At 43.3% G+C, this 21,180-nt stretch overlaps 2 protein-coding genes across 10 annotated transcripts in view; one reads left to right on the top strand and one right to left on the bottom strand.

Annotated features, from left to right (window-relative positions):
* TTC7B (tetratricopeptide repeat domain 7B) overlaps positions 1-21,180 on the bottom strand; it is a 276,535-nt gene that overhangs the window by 213,623 nt on the left and 41,732 nt on the right. The gene's annotated exons all lie outside the window — the stretch shown is intronic.
* On the top strand, positions 15,366-16,453 carry LOC117071551 (40S ribosomal protein S18-like). The gene has a single exon (XM_033191619.1). It carries the CDS (start codon positions 16,020-16,022, stop codon positions 16,416-16,418), a length of 399 nt encoding a protein of 132 aa, XP_033047510.1. The 5' UTR covers positions 15,366-16,019; the 3' UTR covers positions 16,419-16,453.

Genomic DNA, 21,180 nt, shown 5'->3' with positions numbered 1-21,180 from the left:
TGAAATGCCCTTTCTGAGAAGACTAACACATTTTACTTTATTTTTAAGAGATAGGGTTTTACTCTGTCTACCAGGCTGGAGTACAGTGGCATAATCACAGCTCACTGCAGCCTTGAACTCCTGGGCTCAAAGCAGTCCTCCTGCCTCAGCCTCCTGAGTAGCTAGGACTACAGGTGTGTGCCACCACATCTTGCTAATTTCTTTTTATTTATTTATTCATGTATTTATTATTTTTTGTAGAGACAGTGTCTCACTATGTTGTCCAAGCTGGTCTCAAACTCCTGGCCTCAAGAGATCCTCCTGCCTTGGCCTCCCAAAGTGTTGGGATTATAGACATGAGCCACTGGCCCCAGCCTAGGTAACACATTTTAAATAAATTAACGATGATAAAATTATAATTACACTTGCTTTCAAACCCCTTCCATGTGCCTGTTTGGTCCTGTTCAATAGGTACTATTCTCCTCTCTATCTTGTGGGAAAAGAATGAGAGTCTCAGAAAAGTTAAGTGACTTGCCCAAGGTCTATGCAGGAGTCAGAAGTGGTAGCCCCTTATAAGGGAGGTGGGGCCAATGCATCCTGCTCTGGGTAATGTCCTAGAGGGGCAACAAGAACTTCTGAGTGCACAGGGTGGAGTGTGGAAAGCAAAGGTGTTAGACAGAGGCCAGTAGACCAATGGGACATCACACTGAGAGGGGTACTGGGCAGCTAGCTGAGAAGCAGGCTGAGGACCCTCTACACTTTTAAGAGCTCAAACATGCCCAGCCTCTGAACTGTTCTATTTAGGTGTAACTAACAGAATATAGTATAACAAACCAGACTCTCCACTCCTTGCTTCCTTCCACATCAAGATTAAGGGCCTGGTGCAGAGGCTTATGCCTGTAATCTTAGCACTTTGGGAGGCCAAGGTGGGAGCACTGCTTGAGCTCAGGAGTTCGAGACCAGCCTGCATAACATATTGAGATCCCATCTCTACAAAAAATTTAATTTAAAAAAAGAAAGATTCAGGCTCAATACCTCTGACAGGGAACTATTTTCTCTCCCCAAGGCCTTTAGATTCTCTGGAAGTTTGGCTGAGGACGTGGAGAGAGCTACACATCTCATTGTCTGAAAATCCAGTGATTACTGAGGGGTTAGCACCCCAAATTCTTTCATGTCTGTCTAAATTTGAGATCCCTCAGCTAGGAGCCTTATCTGGGCATGTAAGACTTCAGTTTCAATAATAATAAAGGTTGATTTATCAAAGCCCTACTCAGCACCCAGCACTAGGCCTGGGATATGACAGACACTATTTCTAATTCCCACAGCCACCCTGAGAGGAAGGCGTTAACACCACCTTATAGATAAGACTGAATTAAGGGCTCCAAAGTTAGTAAATGATAAAGCCAGGTTCCGACCCCTGGTCTATCTGACTACAAAGTGCTGCTCACAATCTCCTGTCTCACTGAGCTGTTAACAGCAGCCTATTTAGTGTTCAATAACAGCAATGACAATAAAAATGAGTTTCAAATTGAAAAGGCAAGAAATCAAAGTCTAGAACTTTAGGGTACTGATTTTCTTTCCTACCAAGAGCTGCATCACCCTAGGCAATTCCCCGGATCGCTGGGCCTCCTGTTCCTTATCTGTGTCATGAAGGGTTGAACTATAGAGGTACTGCCTTGAGCTGTACAACTCTAAGAGACTCACAGCCAAAACAAATATTTTGATTTTTTTGAACTGCATTGAAATGGACAGGAAATTAATTCCTTGTAAAGTTATGTAATGCAAGAAAAGACTATAAAATATAATGACATGAACTATGTACTACAACTCTAGGCACTGCTTCCTCATTTATCTTAACCACTTCTCTGGAAGCTAGGCCTGGGACAGGTACACCCTGATGCTTTGCCATAACATGACCCACAGGGGTGTTTATAACTGAAAGTACCAGAAAGCCTTTATTATAGCAGCAAGTTTCTGATAACCCAGCCCCGTGGTATAGCCTTCAAAGGAGACAAGACAATGTCCAAGGGTCTCAATTTCCAAGGCTGAAAAGAAACTCAGGAAAAGAGATTCAAGAGACACAAAGCAAAGCCTTGGCAAGGGCAGCCCCGATGGCTGGTCTTGTGTTCTTGCCTCTAGAAAGGCTGGGCTCCCACAGGTGTCAGAAAGACTTAGCTCAATAGGAGGACAAGGCCCTGTGTCGGGGTGTAGAGGAGAGGAGAAGATACCAATGAAAACCACCAAATGCTGGGGGGAAGCAGAGGGACAGGGACGCTGGCCTGGACCCCCCGTGAGGTCCCTGTCAATCCAGAGCATCTATGATTTTTGGAGGTCTCTTGGCTGGGAGTCACAGTTGGTCCCTTCTGGGTGCTTTCCTGAATTGCTGTTTTCCTGCCAGAGACAGCATATCCTTCTTAGGAGGTGTGCACACAGGTACACACACACACACACACCTCCCTCATAAACGAAGAGGAAGCCAGCCTTGGATTAGACATTCCCTTGCGAGAGCAGATGGTCTTTCAATGTCCCTTCCGGCTCCACAATTCTGTGAGCAAATGAGATGCTAGCTCAACCTGAAATGCTCACTAAATGAGAGTTTGCAACTTGAATTTATGCTCTTTCAGTCTCTATTTAGTAACCCTATAATAGTAATAAAGATAACATGTATTGGGTGCTAGTTACGTGCCAGATACTGTTCTCAGAGTCTGCAATAATTCATCTTAAACGCTATGAGGGAATCCTATGTGAGAACCCTACGAGGGCGGATTTACTATCATCTCCACATTGGAGATAAGGAAACTAGGGCTCTAATCTGTCAAGTAACTCACCCAAGAGTATACAACTGGTAAGTGGCAGAGCTAGGATTCCAACCCAGACAGCCTAACTCCTGAGTTCTCGTTCTCAGCCTCTACCTCCCACTCTCATCTCCTTCATGTATCTGTCTTTATATGTAAAGCAGTACAGGGGAGTGACCATGTGGGATCTGAAGCCAGACTCCTTGCTTTCTAATCCACAGCTGACTTTACATGCAAAAATGCTACATGCTTAGAACAGTGCCTGGCACATAGCAGATCCTCAGAAAACAGGAATTTCTGATGATTATTATTTATTACCTCACTATTAGATTTAGGTAACAGTAGGCTGGAAAGTCTCCAAGTAGAGGAATTTTATTTGTTTATTATATTACTTTGGTATATATTAAATAACAGCTTGCTTGAGATATTATTCACACACCCTAAAATTCACCCATTAAAAGTGTACACCTCTATGGTTTTAGTATATTCACATAGTCGCCTCCAGCTAATTCCAGAACATTTTCATCACCCCCGAAAAGCGCCATCCCTATCAGCAGTTCCTCCCTATTCCACCCTTCTCTCAGCCCCTGGGAACCGCTAGTCTGCTTTCTGTCTCTATATATTTGTCACTTCTGGATGGTTCATATAAACGGAATCATACAGTATGTGATCTTTTGTATGTGGCTTCTTTGACTTAGCATAATGTTTTCAAGATTCACAGCTATTATAACAAATATCAGAACTTCATTCTTTTTTTTTCAACTGAGGTGAAATTCACATAACATAAATTAATCATTTTAAAATGACTACTTCAGTAGCATTTAGCACATTCACAATATTACACAGCCATGACCTCTATCTAACTCAAAAACTTCATTCCTTTTCGTTGCCAAATAATATTCCATTGTATGAATAGACCACTTTTTATTTATTTATCAGTTGATGAACAATTGGGTTGTCTCCACTTGGGGGATGTTTGAAAATGCTGCTATGAGCATTCAGGTACTGGCTCTTGTGCAGGCACACATTTCCAGTTCTCTTAGATGTATACCTAGGGATGGAATTAGACATACACCACGTGGACCACGTGGTAACCTGTCTTGTTATATTATTTTTCATCTTCCTTCTAAAAATCACCTCTGCTATTTAACTGCTGAACTGCTGGGTCAAATATTAAGAGTGAAAATGCAGAGCTGGGCACAGTGGCTCATACCTGCAATCCTAGTGCTTTGGGAGGCCAAGGCCGAAGGATTACTTGGGGCCAGGAGTTTGAGACCAGCCTGTGTAACATAGTGAGAACCCCTCTTTAAAAAAAAAAAAATTTTTTTTAATTAGCTGTGCATGGTAGTGCACACTTGTAGTCCCAGCTACTCAAGAGGCTGAGAGGAGAGCACCACTTGAGCCCAGGAGTTCAAGATTACAGTGAGCCATGATCATGCCACTGCACTCCAGCCTGGGCAAAAGAGCAAGACCCTATCACTTAAAAAAAAAGAGAAAAAAGAAAATGTCTGGGCTTCTGACAGACCTGGATTCAAACCTTTGCTTCTCCATTGACCACTTCGGTGATTTGCAGCAAGCTACTTAACATCACAGAGCCTCTGTTCCTCATCAAGCAAATGAACAAAATAGCACTTGTTTCAACTGACTATTAGAAGGCTTGGCCCAGTGCCTGGCATACAGTAAATACTCGATAAGTACTCTAATCAATATGATATTCTATGTGAATATACTAAAACCACAGAGGTGTACACTTTTAATGGGTGAATTTTATGGTGTGTGAATAATATCTCAGTCAAGCTGTTATTTAATATATAATCATATATCATATTGATCATTTACACACCAATAAAGGGACAACCTTTCCTGGGACAATGATAATCCTCCTCAATTTTTGTTGAGGGGTAGCTGAAAAATGCAGAAAAGCATCAAGAAGACAATCACAACTATTCATATTCCCACTGTTCAAAATCAAACACAGTGCACATTTTGGCACAGACCCACAACCTTACTAACATGTGATGCTTTGTAATTTTGGTCTCGGTTCTAGTTTTCTTCCTAAGAAGACGGGACTCATCACACCAGTGATGAGTAAGTGTAGCCTCTGGGGTCCCCAACTATAACAAGGAGTGAGAGCAGCCAGTGAACAGGAGTCCTGCGCTTGCTCCATTCCGCAAATTCTCGCTAGGCACCAAGTGCAGGCAGGATTTTGGGCTAGCGGTGGGCTTCACAGAACAGGACTCTGCCCTTAAGAAATTTCTTTGTCCTTGAAATTTCACCTCTAGTAGAAGACAAGGATGTCTTCTTTTCTTTCTTTTTTTTTTTTTTGAGATGGAGTTTTGGTCTTATCCAGGCTAGAGTGCAATGGCACGATCTCGGCTCACTGCAACCTCTGCCTCCCGGGTTCAAGTGATTCTCCTGCCTCAGCCTCCCGAGTAACTGGGATTACAGGCGCACGCCACCACACCCATCTAATTTTTTGTATTTTTAGTAGAAACGAGGTTTCACCATGTTAGCCAGGCTGGTCTCAAACTCCCGACCTCAGGTGATCTGCCCACCTTGGCCTCCCAAAGTGCTGGGATTACAGGCGTGAGTCACCGCGTCTGGCCAAAAAAGATGTTTTCAAAAGTATGTTAAAAATGCAGTGACTGAGGCAGACATGGTGTCACGGAAGAATTAACAACAAGCACCTCAGTCAACCTGAACTAAAGCTCCAGCCCTGTGAGCTTCCTCTGGACTCTCTGAGTCTCTGCTTGCTTCCAAAAAGAGAACCAATGAGGAGCCGACTAACACAAGCAACATTAAATATGAATATGGGTCAGTGGCAATAAAAGGGTTCTTACTCTTCTTACACGGTCTAAATATAAACAGGAAGCTTTGACCAGCAACCTGAGATGAGCGGCCACATGCAATACACCCATCCAGTCGCCCACCATGAGAGAATCCAGAATGGGAAGAGGCTGAAGAGATCATGGAGTCAGACACAAACAGCTAGCAGAAGGCTTAGCATGGTGGATCTCCACCAGCCATGGCTCCACAGCGCCCCCTCACAACCCCTACTCCCACATTTCTAGGTTTCCTACATAGGCAAAAGCAAGCACCCCGGAAAGCTCCCCTGAACCACCGCGTTCCCTCCACTCATGGACTTTTCTATAAAACTACTTTTTTTCACTGCACCCGAAGTGATCTCAAAGTTTCCAAAAATGAAAAGCAATCCTAGTGCAGTGGCTCACACCTGTATTCCCAACACTTTGGGAAGACAAGGTGGGAATATCACTTGAGCCCAGGAGTCTGGGGCTGCAGGGAGCTACGATCGCACTACTGCACTCCAGCCTGGGTGATAGAGCAGGACCCTGTCAAAAGAAAAAAAGAAGGAAGGAAGGAAGGAAGGAAGGAAGGAAGGAAGGAAGGGAGGGAGGGAGGGAGGGAGGAGGGAGGGAGGGGAGGAAAGGAGGAAGGGAGAAAGAAAAAGAAAGAAAGAAAGAAGAAAGAAAGAAAGAAAAGAAAGGAAGGAAGGAAGGAAGGAAGGAAGGAAGGAAGGAGGAAGGAAGAAGGAAGGAAGGAAGGAAGGGAGGGAGGGAGGGAGGGAGGGAGGGAGGGAGGGAGGGGAGGAAGGAGGAAGGGAGAAAGAAAAAGAAAGAAAGAGAAAGAAAGAAAGAAAAGAAAGAAAGAAAGAAGAAAGGAAGGAAGGAAGGAAGGAAGGAAGGAGGAAGGAAGGAAGGAAGGAAGGAAAGAAAAGAAAAGCAGATTCTCAAGGAAAAAAGATCGAGCTCTATCTTCTCTCCTGTCCTCTCTTTGCAAATGAGGAGATTCAAGCTCAGAGATGATTTGCCCAAGGTCACATGGGCAAATCCTGATCCAATGAGCTTACTACTACCACAGCAGGTCCACAGCAGTTGCCACACAGCTCCCAATAGACTGGAGACTTTTTCTGCCAGGGAAAAGGCAATGTCAGTGGTCACTTGTCTGTCCTACGGCTCTAGGATGACACCTAGAAGATCATGGTCATTAGCAAATATCCAATTCATAAAGGCTGGGATTAGATCTCACTTTAAGACATGAATCTATCCAGAAACACTCCAGGAAAATCCTCCTTGGGCTTCCACAGTCCTTATGACCAGCAATTTTCGGTTCATGAAAAACAGGACGTACTTCAATTCCTGCTAAAGCAGGAAACACACCTGTACATCCTTTCTCTTTGTAAATATCCACGCATTGAATGTTTAACGTATTAAATGCTGTCAGCGTCTACAAGAGTCTCTATAGATGTGGTCCCAGGAAACAATAAAGGGGCACATCGGTGAAGGCTCAGCTGCTGCCTGGGAACAGCCAGGGCACGCGAGTGTGAATGCCTCCCAGAGAGCTCGGCTTGGTGAGTCCCTAAGGAGGCTCACTAATGCGAGGTTAATCAAGAGCGTTGGCAAGTTTGCCTTTCTTCTCCATCCCTGAACTCGAGTTGAATCGCAGAATCACCCCAAGTTCAGGGGCTGCAGATGGTCAGCCGGCCCTGGGGGACCACCGTCCCGGGGGCCGCGGCAGGAACCCGTCCTGCCTTCCTGAGGCTGCACCAGCGCAGGACGCAGGGTAGGGGCTCCAGGACCGCCGGCGGGGCGGGGCGGGGCGGGGCGGGGCGGAGCGGGGCGGGGCGGGGCGGACGAGCGCGCGAGGAGGGGCGGGGTGAGACGGGGCAAGAGCGCGGGGCGGGGTGAGGGCGGGGCGAGCAGTGGGCGGGTCGGGTCGCGAGCGCGAGGCGAGGGGGCGGGGCGGGGCGAGGCGGGGCAGGGCGGGGCGGGGCGGGGCACGGCTCCAAGGCCGACCCGGCCGAGGACGCCCGGAGCAGTTTTGCGCATGCGCGGCCGTGGCGCGAAGCTTTGCTACGACGCGGCTCCCGCGACCCCTGGCGGCGGCTGCCGAGGCGCTGGGGGACGACCTTGGGCAGCAGCTGGCAGCGAGTCCTAGTTGATGTGGCCCAGAGCTAAATAGCTTTAAGAGGTCCCAAGACTCGTTCACAGGTGGCTAAACGCAAACTAAGGCACCTCCCAGCACACCAGGATAGACGTGTCCTCCTTCAGTCCGGACTTGGCGGAATGTTTTCCTAGGAGCCCCTCCCCAAACGACCTGCCAGCCCCAGTCCAGGAAGCAGGCACCCCTCACTCCATCTCTCCAGTGGGGGCACTATTCCTGTCCCTAGCTCTAGGGTTGTTGTGAGGATAAAGGGAGCTAAAGGACAAGTGCTTAGAACAGTGTCTAGAAGGAATGCTGTAATCATTATTAATAATTTACTATATTTTACAATTCCAGAACCTGGCACACAGTAGGCATTCAACAAACCGTTCCTCTGTCTTGAGAGTCTGAGGTGGGCCCTGGAGGGCAGCTGCCTGCCTCTGCCTGGTTCAGGGGAGGCCCAGCCAGGCCGGCCCCAGGTTCCTTCCTGCTCTTCTGCCCCACTCCGACCCACTCCGGAGAGCCACGCTCTGAGCCGCACGTGACTCTCTCCTCCACAGAACAATCTGTGCTCTGCTCCCGCCCCCGAGAGAGCTCTGAGCTTTCCAAATATGGATGCTTTTTACATTCCCAAAGCATCACGAACATTTGGGAGAAGAAAATGAACACCAGACATGGTTTGGAAACGATGGAAGCCAAGGGATGGGTGGTGGTGGAACAAGAACCGTACTTGGAGTTTGAAAATATAAAACACGAGTCTGGACTAGGTGATGTCTTACAACCTCACTAGGTTTGTAGCAGTCTAGGCCCCAAGGAGATCCTAGAAGTAAGCACCCAAACCCTAAGAATAAAAACTACAGCGGCCACCACCACACATTGCAGAGGTGAAAACTGCATTAAGGAGACCCAGAGGGTCACCTGCTATCAGAGGAAATGAGCAGTGGGAGGCAGTCCCATGAGAGCCAAACAGCTTGAAAGTTGACAAATTGAGATGAACCAGCCCGTCGGTGAGTGAAGGCAGAAGAGGCGTTAGACACAAGAGTATTTGTTTTTATATCAGGCCCAAACCAAAACTTATTTTCACCTGAAATGTAGTGGATCTCAGAATACACTGAGAAGGTTGCCCTTTTGCTTAGGCACCTTGTGTGTTATTCAGCTAGAGTTTATCTTCAATAGTGTGCCCCTGGATGCCAGGGCAAAATGTTAAAGAATGGCCCTGTCACAGGCACCCCTGGGCAGCAGGCACTGTTGTCCCTGGCACAAATGCAGGGAGATAAAGCAGGCAGCTTAGATATGACACAGCCTCAACACCCAACCCAGAATAAGCACTCACATATTTGCTGATTTAATGAATTAATAAATTATACAGTTTGAGAGAGGCAAATGGCAGATGTGAAAGAATTAAACAAAATCTGAATGCCAAATTAGATGGTACTAGCTATAAATAGAGGTGGAATCAGAGGATGGAGAGATTGGTGTGGACAAACGGGGCTGGAGAGGTCTGTATGCAAGTCCGCCCTGTCACCAAGGGCGGACTCAGCACAGGGAAGAGATGACTCCCAGATGGATGGAGAAGATAAACAGAGGTGGGGGATTGGCCTGGCAGGGGTGAGGGCAGGTGGGCAAGGAGGCAGGCAGCCTGGAGCAGAGGATGGGTGGGATACAGCAGGACATGCAGCCAGCCTGCCAAGACTAGGACATATCCTCCACAGTCTGGAGAGGTGCACACCATACCTAGACCTGCTAGGGTTAGCAGGACTTGAACTCGAGCTTCAAGCAATAAGGGGGAGAATAACTCTTTTTTTTTGAGATAACTAGCTCCTGAATATCAATATGAGTTTGTCCATGGTACATTTAAACCTCACACGGGCTTGTCCTGACAGGCCACTATTTACACTCTTCACCACATTTTAACGTCACCTTAACTAAGAATGTAAATCCAGCACAAATGTCCAAATGCTCATGTATTTCAGGCACTGTAAACCCCAGGCTAAAGCTCTGTGTCATCGGCATCCCTCCACCCCTTCACTAGCCCAGAGCCCTGGGAGGCAAGCTGTCCTGTTACTTGCTGGGGCTTTGCAGGGCCCAGCCTCTAGCCATGCCCTCCAAATGAGCTTCAGCCACTCCTGGGTTTTAACCAAGTCCTGCCCCTATACGCAGACCTATTCCTGAATCCTGACCAACAAACCAATAGCCTGGAAACCTTCGTGCTGACCACTAGCCAAGAATTCCAATGTTTCCCCAGGATAGCACCCTCTTGTGGACAAGGAGATTTCACCATGTTCAGCCAACCCAGTATCTTCCCTCTACCCTCCAAGGAAAATGGGCTCTGTCTCCTGAAATTGCCTTTGCAAAAATTGTAACAGTGAGAAAATTATGACAATGAAAGAGATCTAAGTTATGACAGTGAAAGGGATCTGATCTAACCAACCCCTATCTTGCCATTAGCCCCCAAACTATGGTATTCCTGGGCTAAGGTTAAGCTAACTTTGGGAGATATTTAGTTTATAGTTTAAAAGATAATAGCACTTCCCCAAAACTCAACTGCCTCTGTCAAGCTAGTGAAAGACCACCAGGTTAGGAGGATGAGAGGAGCCTGAATTCTGCTAAGGCATAAGTGATTACCAGCCATCGTTCCAGAGGTCACAAGATTTGCAATTTCCCCAGTTACTCCTGCAGATAACATCACTACTGTAGAACCTAAGATTGGCCTTTTGAGGTATCTCTTCAGGTTTTGGCATTTCTGACAACTAACAGCCCCACCAGATCCACCACAGGGTTGTGCTTTGTGGCCCCACCCAGAAGCGGGCTCAGCACATGAAGACCATTTTTCACACCCCTATGATTGTATCCCCAACCAATCAGCAGCACCCATTCCCGTGCCTGCCAAACTATCCTTGAAAAACTCTAGCCCCGAATTTTCAGAGATTGATTTGATTAATAACTCCATCACCCGTGTGGCACAGCCAGCCTCATGTCAATTAAACTCTTTATTGCAATGCTGTGGCCTTAGTGAGTTGGTTTTGTCTGAGCAGTGGGCAGGAAAAATGCAATGGGCAATTACACTCCTGCAGTTTTCACTTGGTTTAACAACATCATTACCTGCCCAGTGAGCTAAGCTAAAAATTTCACTGTCATCTGGATTCCTTCCTCAACCACCTTCCCATACCAACTCCCAACACACACAGCCTATCTCTCTGGTCTACTGCTTCTCTTTCAAATGACTCTGGATTCTGACTTGCCTGCCCCTGCCATGGCTCAGGCCTTTGTACTTGGAATCTAGGCTTTTGCAATACTTCTGATATCTGTCAGAATCCAGTTAGGATAATGAAAACACTCTAGTTCTTCCAAATAAAGGGAATTGAATGTATGGAATTGTCTGCATAGGAGATGAAAGAGATAAGAGGCCAAACAGGATGGTTTTGTACCCCAGAATTCTGAAATAGCAGGATGTACTAACATCCCTAGGACTGGAAAGAACATGGGGAGGAGGTAGAGTCTTAAGAGCTCAGAAGCTGGGGCCAAAGAGAGCCAAAACCCAGAGGAAGCTCCCTAATGGGCACTAAAACTACAGAGAAAGGTTTCATCTGACAGGAGCTAGGACAACTGAAGAGACATCATTGCTGGTAAAGGTGCTGCCTGGGGCAGAGAGAAATACCCTGGCTTATCTCTCTCTTCCAGTTTCCTACCAGTGCCTCTTCTTGACCAAACCCAGGCAGAAACCACTGACTTGGGCACCTGGGAAACAGCCTGCAGAATTCAGCCCACTGAAATGCGGAACAGAGAAAGGGCCCAAAGCCAACTAACCCCCTTAACCAGTCTCCTTTGCTAGAATCTTTAATTCCTTCTAATCTATTCTCCACTCTGTGCCAGAAAGATCTTTCTTGCTTAAAAACTTAATTAAGTCATTCCTCCTGCTTAAAACTTGGCAGGGTCTGGCAGTTTCCTAGCAGAAAAAATAGGACTTATCCACCAGGCTGATTTTGTCAATCAATCGCAAATATAGGAATTGTTGCTTCCCTTGACTATGACATGTATGGGGTGTGCTCTATAACATGAGATGGGCTCTTATTCAAAGTATTGCTATAGAACAGAATAGAGACTACTCCTCAAAGCCATCACCTCTGAAACTGGGAAATAACTAAAGATAACTACTTTTGGATCAGGGTTGTTTGCCATGATCAAGAGGCTAAGGGCTCCAGTGAAAACATACCATACAAAAGAACAGAGAGAGCAAGTAAAGTCTATTAAAATCAATTAAAACAACAGGGTAACTAGAGATTGAATTAGCAATCAAACAACTTCTACAAAGCAAAGCCCAGGCTCAGATGGCTTCCTTGGTGAACTGTACCAAATACTTGAAGAACTACCACCAATTCTTCAGGAACTCCTCCAAAAAGCAGAAAAGGAGGGAACACTTCACAACTCATTCTATGACACCAGTGTAACATTGACACCAAAACCAAAGGCATCACAAGAATAACACCAATATCTATTATGAATACAGATATTAAAATCCCTTACAAAATATTAGCACATGGAACCTAGCAACGTATTAAAAAATCATATACCATGACCAAATGGGATTTAATTCAGGAATGCAAGATTGGTTTAATATATGAAAATCATTCAATGTAAAACACCATATTTAAAAAATAAAGCACAAAAACTACATGAGCAATGCAATAAAAAAATTAGACAGTGTCTAACACCCTATAATGATAAAAACACTCAACAAACTAAAAATAGAAAAGAGCTTATTCAAGTTAATAAAGGCTACCTATGAAAATGCCACTGCTAACATCTTTTTTTTTTTCTGGAGGCTTTTTTTTGGAGGCGGGATCTTGCTCTGTCGCCCAGGCTGGAGTGCAGTGGCGTGATCTCGGTTCACTACAAGCTCCGCCTCCCAGGTTCACGCCTTTCTCCTGCCTCAGCCCCCTGAGTAGCCGGGACTACAGATGCCTGCCACCACGCCCAGCTAATTTTTTTGTATTTTTTTTTTAGTAGAGAAGGGGTTTCCCCATGTTACTCAGGCTGGTCTCGATCTCCTGACCTTGTGATCCGCTTGCCTCGGCCTCCCAAAGTGCTGGGATCACAGGCGTGAGCCACCGCACCCGGCCCACTGCTAACATCTTAATGGTGAAAAACTGAATGCTTTCCCCCTAAAATAAGGATGTCCACTCTGGTCATTTCTAATCAACATTGTACTGGAGATACTAGTCAGCACAATTAGGCGATGTAAAGCAACAAAGTTATCCAGAGTGGAAAGGAAAATGTAAAATTATCTTTATTTGCAAATGCCATGATCTTATATATTTTAAAAACCCTAAAGAATCCACAAAAACAATGAGTTCAGCAGGGTTAAAGGATACAAGATTAATAAACAAAAATGAGCTATATTTCTATACCTTAGTAATGAGCAATCTGAAAGTGAAATTTAAAAAATAGTTTCACTTATAATAACATAAAAAAGAACACTGAGAATAAATTTAACAAAAGGAATGTAAGACTTGAATGCCAAAAAATCTACAAAACATTTTTGAAAGAAATTAAAGAAGACATCCCATGTTCATGGATTGGAAGACCTGACAGCAATACTATCAGGTTAAGATAGCAATACTTCCCAAATCAATCTACAGATTCAACACAATCCCTATCAAGTATTATTTCTTACACTAATTTACAACCTGACCCTAAAATTTATATGGAAATGTAAGCCAAAACAATCTTGAAAAAGAAGAACAAAGTTAGGAAACTCATACTCCCCAAACTCAAAATGTACTACAAAGCTACAATAATAAAGACAGTGTGGTATTGCCATAAGGACAGACATACAGACCAGTGGAATAGAACAGAGAGTCCAGAAATAAACACTTACATATATGCTCAACTAATTTTCAACAAGGATGCCAAGACAATTCAATGGAGAAAGAATAGTATTTTCAACAAATGGTGCTGAAACAACTGAAGATCCACATACAAAAAGAATGAAGGTGGATGCTGACCTCACAAAAATATACAAAAATTAACTCAAAATGGATCAGACACCTAAATGTAAGAGTAAAAACTGTAAAACACATAGAAGAAACCACAAGAGCAAATCTTCATAAACTTGATTAGGCAGTGGCTTCTTAGATACAAAACCAAAAGGACAAAAATAATAAAAGAAAAAGTGAACTGGATTTAATCAAAATGAAAAATGTTTGCATTTCAAAGGACATCAGAGTGAAAGACAACCCACAGAATTGAAGAAAATATTTACAACATGTATCTGTAAAAGAAATTGTATTTAGGATATATAAAGAACTACTACAACTCGATAATAGAAAGGCAAATAACCCAATTAAAAATGGGCAAAGAATCTGAATAGATATTTCTCCAAAGAAGATATACAAATGGCCAATAAGCACATGAAAAATTGCTTAATACCACTTATCATTAGGGAAATGCAAATAAAAACCACAATGAGATACCATTTCTTACACTCTAGGATGGCTATAATCAAAAAGACAGATAACAACAAGTGTTGATGAGGATGTGAAGAAATTAGAACCTTCATGCAGGTGGAGCTGCTCTGGCAAACAGCTTGCAGTTCCTCAAAAACTTACACTCAGAGTTACCATGTAATCCAATAATCCCACCCCTAAGTATATATCCAAGATAAATGAAAACCCAAAATGTTTTGGATGGGATTATGCTCACCAAAAAACTTGTACATAAATGTTCACAGCAGCATTATTAATAATAGTCAAATAATAGAAACAACCTGCTGTCCACCAACTGATGAATGAATTAACAAAATATGCAAAATGGTATATCCATACAATGTAATATTCAGCCACAAAAAGGAATGACACATGCAGCAACATATAAGAACCGTTAAAACATTACGCTAAATGAAAGAAGCCAGATACAAAAAGTAAAATGCATGATTTCATTTATAAAAAATGTCTAGACCAGGCAAATCTATAGAGACAGGGTACAGACTAGTAGCTGACTAGGGCTATAGAGTTGGGGTGGGATTCAAGAAATGGGAAGTGACTGTTAATGGGTAAAGGTTTCTTTTTTGGAGTAATAAAAATTTTCTGAAATTGATTGCGGTGATGGTTGCACAACTCTGAATATACTAAAAACCACTGAATTGTATACTTTAAAGGGTTGAATTGTATGGTATATAAGTTATATATCAATAAGTCTGTTACTTAAAAAGCTATAAACAGAATTCTGGGAAGATGGTGGACTATGAAGCACCAGGAATCTATCTTCCCCCATAGACAACTATTGTACTGGCACAATCTGTTCAATATAACTATTTTGGAACTCCGGGGTCTCTTGAAGGCTTGTAATTTCCAGGGGAAATCTTGATGGCAAATTGTAGTTAATTTCAGCTCTTAGCATAGTAAAATCTGTGAACACATTCCTAGAGAAGCAAATATGAAGCCTGCAGTAGCTAGGGTGGGCAAAGAGCACCCTCTCCTCCAAATATTGGGTATCTGTATTCTGATCACTGACTGTTGCTTCTGATCACAGGGGTGCAGACAAGAGGCAGCAGCCATTGTTGCTGCACCTCCCTTCATTATTGCAAGCCACCCCACATACACCAACAGAAGTGACATCCAGAGGATTTGAAGGGCCAGTGCCCTTCCCCCGAGCCTCATTTTTCTCTTTTTCCTTTTTGAGAGCCAGACATTTGAGACTAGAGCATTTAAAGGCAACTACATACATGGGGAAAATTAGATGGTTGACCATGCATGCCCATGGAAAGGCACAGACTCAGAGAAGACCTAAGAAGACCTCAAATATATACCCCAGGCTGATCCTTGGCACAAAGATAGCCTACAACACCTTTTTTTTTTTTTTTTAAATAAAAACAGCAAACCCTGAGGAACAGAGAGAATCCAATTTCCAGAGTTACCACATTATTAGATTCAAATGTCTATTTTTCAATAACAACAAAAAAATCACAAGGCACACACACAAAAATGGAAAGAGCAGCCCATTCAGAAGAAAAGTATATATCAACTGAAACTGTCCTTGAAAAAGACCTGATGGCAGATCTACCAGACAAAGAAACAACCATTTTAAAGATGCTCAAGGGACTGAAGGAAGATGTGGTGAAAGTCAAGAAAATGATGTATGAACAAAATTGAAATGTCAAAAAGGAGACAGAAAACCTAAAAAAAAAAAAAAAAAATAAGAAATTCTGGACAGGAGGCCTGCGTGCCGCTGCTTGTGCTGTCGCCCTGTGTCTAGAGATCCCTGAAAAGTTCCAGCATATTTCGCAAGTACTGAACACCAACATCGATGGGCGGTGGAAAACAGGCTTTGCCATCACTGCCATTAAGGGTGTGGGCCGAAGATATGCTCATGTGGTGTCGAGGAAAGCAGACACTTGACCACACCAAGAGGGCGGGAGAACTCACTGAGGATGAGGTGGAATGCGTGATCACCATTATGCAGAATCCACGCCAGTACAAGATCCCAGACTGGTTCTTGAACAGGCAGAAGGGTGTAAAGGATGGAAAATATAGCCAGGTCCCAGCCAATGGTCTGGACAACAAGCTTCATGAAGACCTGGAGCGACTGAAGAAAATTCGAGCCCACAGAGGGCTGCGCCACTTCTGGGGCCTTCGTGTCCAAAGTCAGCACACCAAGACCACTGGCCACCGTAGCCACTCTGTGGGTGAGTCCAAGAAGAAATAAGTCTGTAGGTCTTGTCTGTTAATAAATAGTTTATATACCAAAAAAAAAACAAAAGAAATTCTGGGCTGGGTGCAGTAGCTCACACCTGTAACTGCAGCACTTTGGGAGGCTAAGGCAGGAGCGTCGCTTGAGCCCAGGAGCTCAAGCTTACAGTGAGCTGTGATAGTGCCACAGCATTCAAGCCTGGGTGACAGAGCAAGACCGTATCTCAATAAAAAACAGAAGTGAAATTCTAGAGCTGAAAAAGCACAGTAAGTGAGATAAAAAAATTCACTAGAGGGCTTCAAGGGCAAACTTGAGCAGGCAGTAAACTTGAAGACAGGACAATAGAAATTATCAAGAATAAGTGCTATGGTTTGAATGTGTCCCATAAAAAGGGTATATTGAAGACTTAATCCCCATTGCAACAGTGTTGGGAGGTAGGGCCTGATGAGTGGTGACCATACCATGAAGACAGAGTGAGTGATTAATGCCATTATCTTGGGAGTGGATTCATTATAAAAGAGGAAGTCCAGCCCCTTTTTCCTTCTTTCTCTCACCCTCTCACCTTCCACCATGGGATGATAAGGCAAGAAGACCCTTGCCAGATGCTAGAACCTTCATATTGGACTTCCTAGCCTCCAGGAATGTGAGAAATAAATTCTTTTCTTTATAAGCTACCCAGTTTCTAGTGTTACGTGACAGCAACACAAAAATGACTAAGACACTGAAGAACAAACAGAAAAAAAGATTGACGAAAAGTGAACAGAACCTGAGAAACATGTGGAACACCATCAAGAGAACTATAGAAGGAAATTATAGAAGTGGGAATTATAGAAGGAAAAGGGAAAGGGAAAGGAGCAGAGAGAATATTTGAAGAAATAATGACTGAAAACTTTTGAAATTTGGTGAAAGATATTAAGTGAAACGTACAATTACCATTTATTGTACTTCTTCAGCTCCAGAATATAAACATCCCAGAAGCTCAACAAACTCCAAATACAATGAACTGAGAAAGACCCATAGCAAGGCACATTATAATCAGACTTTTGAAGGACAAAGAAAGAATCTTAAAAGCAACAAGAAGCAACTTGTCACATACAAGGGACCCTCAATAAAATTATCAGATTTCTCATCAGAAACATAGGAGGCCAGATTGCAATAGGCTGATATATTCAAAGTGCTGAAAGAAACAGACTCTTAACCAATGTATTAGTCCATTTTCACACTGCTATAAAGAACTTCCTTGAGCCTGGGTAATTTCTAAAGGAAAGAGGTTTAATTGGCTCACAGTTCCACATTGCTGGGGAGGCCTCGGGAGACTTACAATCATGGTGGAAGGGGATGCAGCCACCTTCTTTACAAGGCAGTGGGGGAGAGAGAGAGAGTGAAGGAGGAACTTCCAAACACTTACAAAACCATCAGATCACATGAGAACTCACTCACTATGAGGAGAACAGCATGGGGAAAACTGCACCCATGAACCAATCACCTCCCTCCCTTAATACGTGGAGATCACAAATCCCTCACTCAACATATGGGTATTACAATTCAAAATGAGATCTGGATGGGGACACAGAGCAAACCATATCAACCAAGAATCCCGTATCTGCCAAAGCTATCCTTCCAAACTGAGAGAGAAATTAAAACATTCCCAAGTAAACAAAAGCTGAGGAGTTTTTTTCACCACTAGAACTGCCCTGCAAGAAATGTTCACACAAGCCGTGCAAGGTGAAATGAAAGGACACTAAGCAATAACTCTAAGCTATATAAAGAACTAAGGATCTCAATAAAAGTGAATACATTAGCAATTATAAAACTAGTATTATTGTAACAATGGTTTGTAACTCCACTTTTTATTAACCACATGACTTAAGAGACTAATATATTTTTTAAATTATTACTCAAAAACTAGTATTATTATAACTTTCTTTTGTAATTCCACGTTTTGTTTCCTATACAATTTAAGAGACAATGCACTTAAAAGAACTATTAGCTTTATGTTTTGGGGCATACAATGTATAAAGATATAATTTTGCGACATCAGTAATGGAAAGGGGTGGGGATAGAGCTTTACAGGAATGGAGTTTTTGTATGTTAGTCAAGCTTGTATACTTTTAAGTTAGAGTGTTAAACTTTAGGATATTAAATGGAATCTTCATTGTAACCAGAAAGAAAATAGCTAGCAAATATACACAAAAGGAAATGAGAAAGAAATTTAAACATTTCACTACAAAAAAAAAATCAACTAACAAAAAAAGACAATAATGCAGAAAGCAAGAGACAAAAAAAGCTATAAGGTATGTAGAAAACATAGCAAATTACAGAAATAAGTCCTTCATCAGTACCTACTTTAAATGGAAATGGATTAAACTCTCCAGTCAAAAGATGGACATTGACAGAATGCATTAAAAAAACATGATCCAACTATATGCTGTTTACAAGAGACTCTAGATCCACAGACACAAATACACTGATAGTGAAAGAATGGAAACAGATATTTCGACCAGGCCAATCAAAAGATGGAGATTGACAGAATGCATTAAAAAAAATGATCCGGCCGGGCACGGTGGCTCACACCTGTAATCCCAGCACTTTGGGAGGCCGAGGCAGGTGGATCACGAGGTCGGGAGTTCAAAACCAGCCTGGCCAAGATGGTGAAACCCCGTCTCTACTAAAAATACAAAAAAATTAGCTGGGCGTGGTGGCACGCGCCTGTAATCCCAGCTACTCCAGAGGCTGAGGCAGAGAACTGCTTAAACCTGGAGGGGCGGAGGTTGCAGTGAGCCGAGATCGCACCACTGCACTCCAGCCTGGGCAACAGAGCGAGGCTCCATCTCAAAAAAAAAAAAAAAAAAAAGATCCAACTATATGCTGTTTACAAGAGACTCTAGATCCACAGACACAAATATATTGAAAGTGAAAGAATGGAAAAAGATATTCTGACTGGACAAAGTGGCTCACATTTCAGGGAGGCCGAGGTGGGAGGATTGCTTAAGCCCGGGAATTCAAGACCAGCCTGAGCAACACAGCAAGACTTTGTCTCTACAAAATAAAATTTAAAAATTAGCCAGACATGGTGGCATGAGCCTTTAGTCCCAGCTACTTGGGAGGCTGAGGCAAGAGGATCACTTGAACTCAGGAGGCTGAGGCTGCAGTGAGCTGTAATCACACCACTGTTCTGCAGCCTGGGTGACAGGGCGAGACTCTGTCGCAAAACAAACAAACAAAAAGATATTCATGCAAATAGTAACCAAGAGAGCAGGGACGGCTATACTAAGATCCAACAAAACAGACTTTAAATCAAAAAAGGTGTTGGGTGTGGTGGCATACTCCTGTAATCTCAGCTACCCAGGAGGCTGAGGCAGGAAAGTCATTTGATGCTAGGAGTTTGAGACCATCCTGGGCAACATAGTGAGACCCTATCTCTACAAAAAATAAAAAAATAGCAGGGTTATGATAGTACATATCTGTAATTCTAGCTACTTGGCAGGCTGAAGCAGGAGATCTCTTGAGCCCAGGAATTCGAAGTTACAGTGAGCTATGATAGCACCACTGCACTCCAGCCTGGGCGACAGAATGAGACCCCATCTCTAAAAATAAACAAAGAGACAAAGAAGGATGTTATATATTAATAAAGAGTCAATACAGTAAGAAGATATAACAATTATAAACATTTACACATGTAATTACAGACCATCAAAATATATGAAGGAAAAACATCATATATTGAATTGAAGGGAGAAACAGAGAATTCTATAATAGTAGTTGGAAACTTCAATAATCCTCTCTTAAGAATGAATAGAACAACTAGGCCAGGCACGGTGGCTCACACCTGTAATCCTAGCACTTTAGGAGGCCGAGGCGGGCAGATCACCTGAGGTCAGGAGTTCAAGACCAGCCTGACCAACAGGGAGAAACCCCGTCTCTACTAAAAATACAAAATTATCTGGGCAACGTGGCGCATGCCTGTAATCCCAGCTACTCAGGAGGCTGAGGCAGAAGAATCGCTTGAACCCAGGAGGCAGAGGTTGCGGTGAGCCGAGATCGTGCCATTGCACTCCAGCCTGGGCAACAAGAGTGAAACTCCATCTCAAAAAACAAAACAAAACAAACCAACAAAAAAAAAACCAGACAGAAATAAGGACATAGAGGACTTAACACAATAAACCAACTAGACCTAAGAGACATAAACAGTCACTCGACCCAATTTTCTTCTCAAGTATGCATGGGACATTTTCCAGGACAGACCATGTGTTAGGCCACAAATTGAGTCAAAACGTGATATGTGCACACAATAGAGTATTACTTTGCCTGTAGATGAAGGAAAATTCTGACACATGTTACAACATGGATGAACCTTGAGAACATTATGTTAAGTGAAATGTAGGCCAATCACAAAAAGGCAAATACCACATAACTCCACTTATATGAGGTACCTAGCGTAGGCAAAATCAGGCAGACAGAAAGTAGAATGGTGTCTGCCAGCAACTGAGGGTGGGAGGGGAATGGGGGGTTATTGTTTCATGAGTTTTTAAAAGGGAAAGAGTTCTGGAGATGCATGGTGGTGACAGTTGTCCAGCAATGTGAAGAATATATTTAACCCACTGAACTGTGCACTTAAAAATGATGAAGATGGGAAATTTTGTTATACGTGTTTTACCAAATAAAATAAATTGGGGGAAAAAAGCTATAGAGTGTATTTATAATATGAAAACTGAAATGACCTAGATGTTTCATGGGCAGCTGTTTCAAAAATATTCATAGGCCCAGCATCGCAGCT

This window comes from Trachypithecus francoisi, unplaced genomic scaffold (genome assembly GCF_009764315.1).
Source record: "Trachypithecus francoisi isolate TF-2019V2 unplaced genomic scaffold, Tfra_2.0 Lachesis_group3, whole genome shotgun sequence".
Lineage (NCBI taxonomy): Eukaryota > Metazoa > Chordata > Mammalia > Primates > Cercopithecidae > Trachypithecus > Trachypithecus francoisi.
The sequence above is the reverse complement of the archived record's forward strand: the minus strand, read 5'-3'. Positions and strand labels throughout refer to the sequence as shown.

Bases quoted from the DNA above. Each gene is read 5' to 3' on its own strand.
- LOC117071551 (XM_033191619.1), top strand. From the start codon at position 16,020: ATGGGCGGTGGAAAACAGGCTTTGCCATCACTGCCATTAAGGGTGTGG.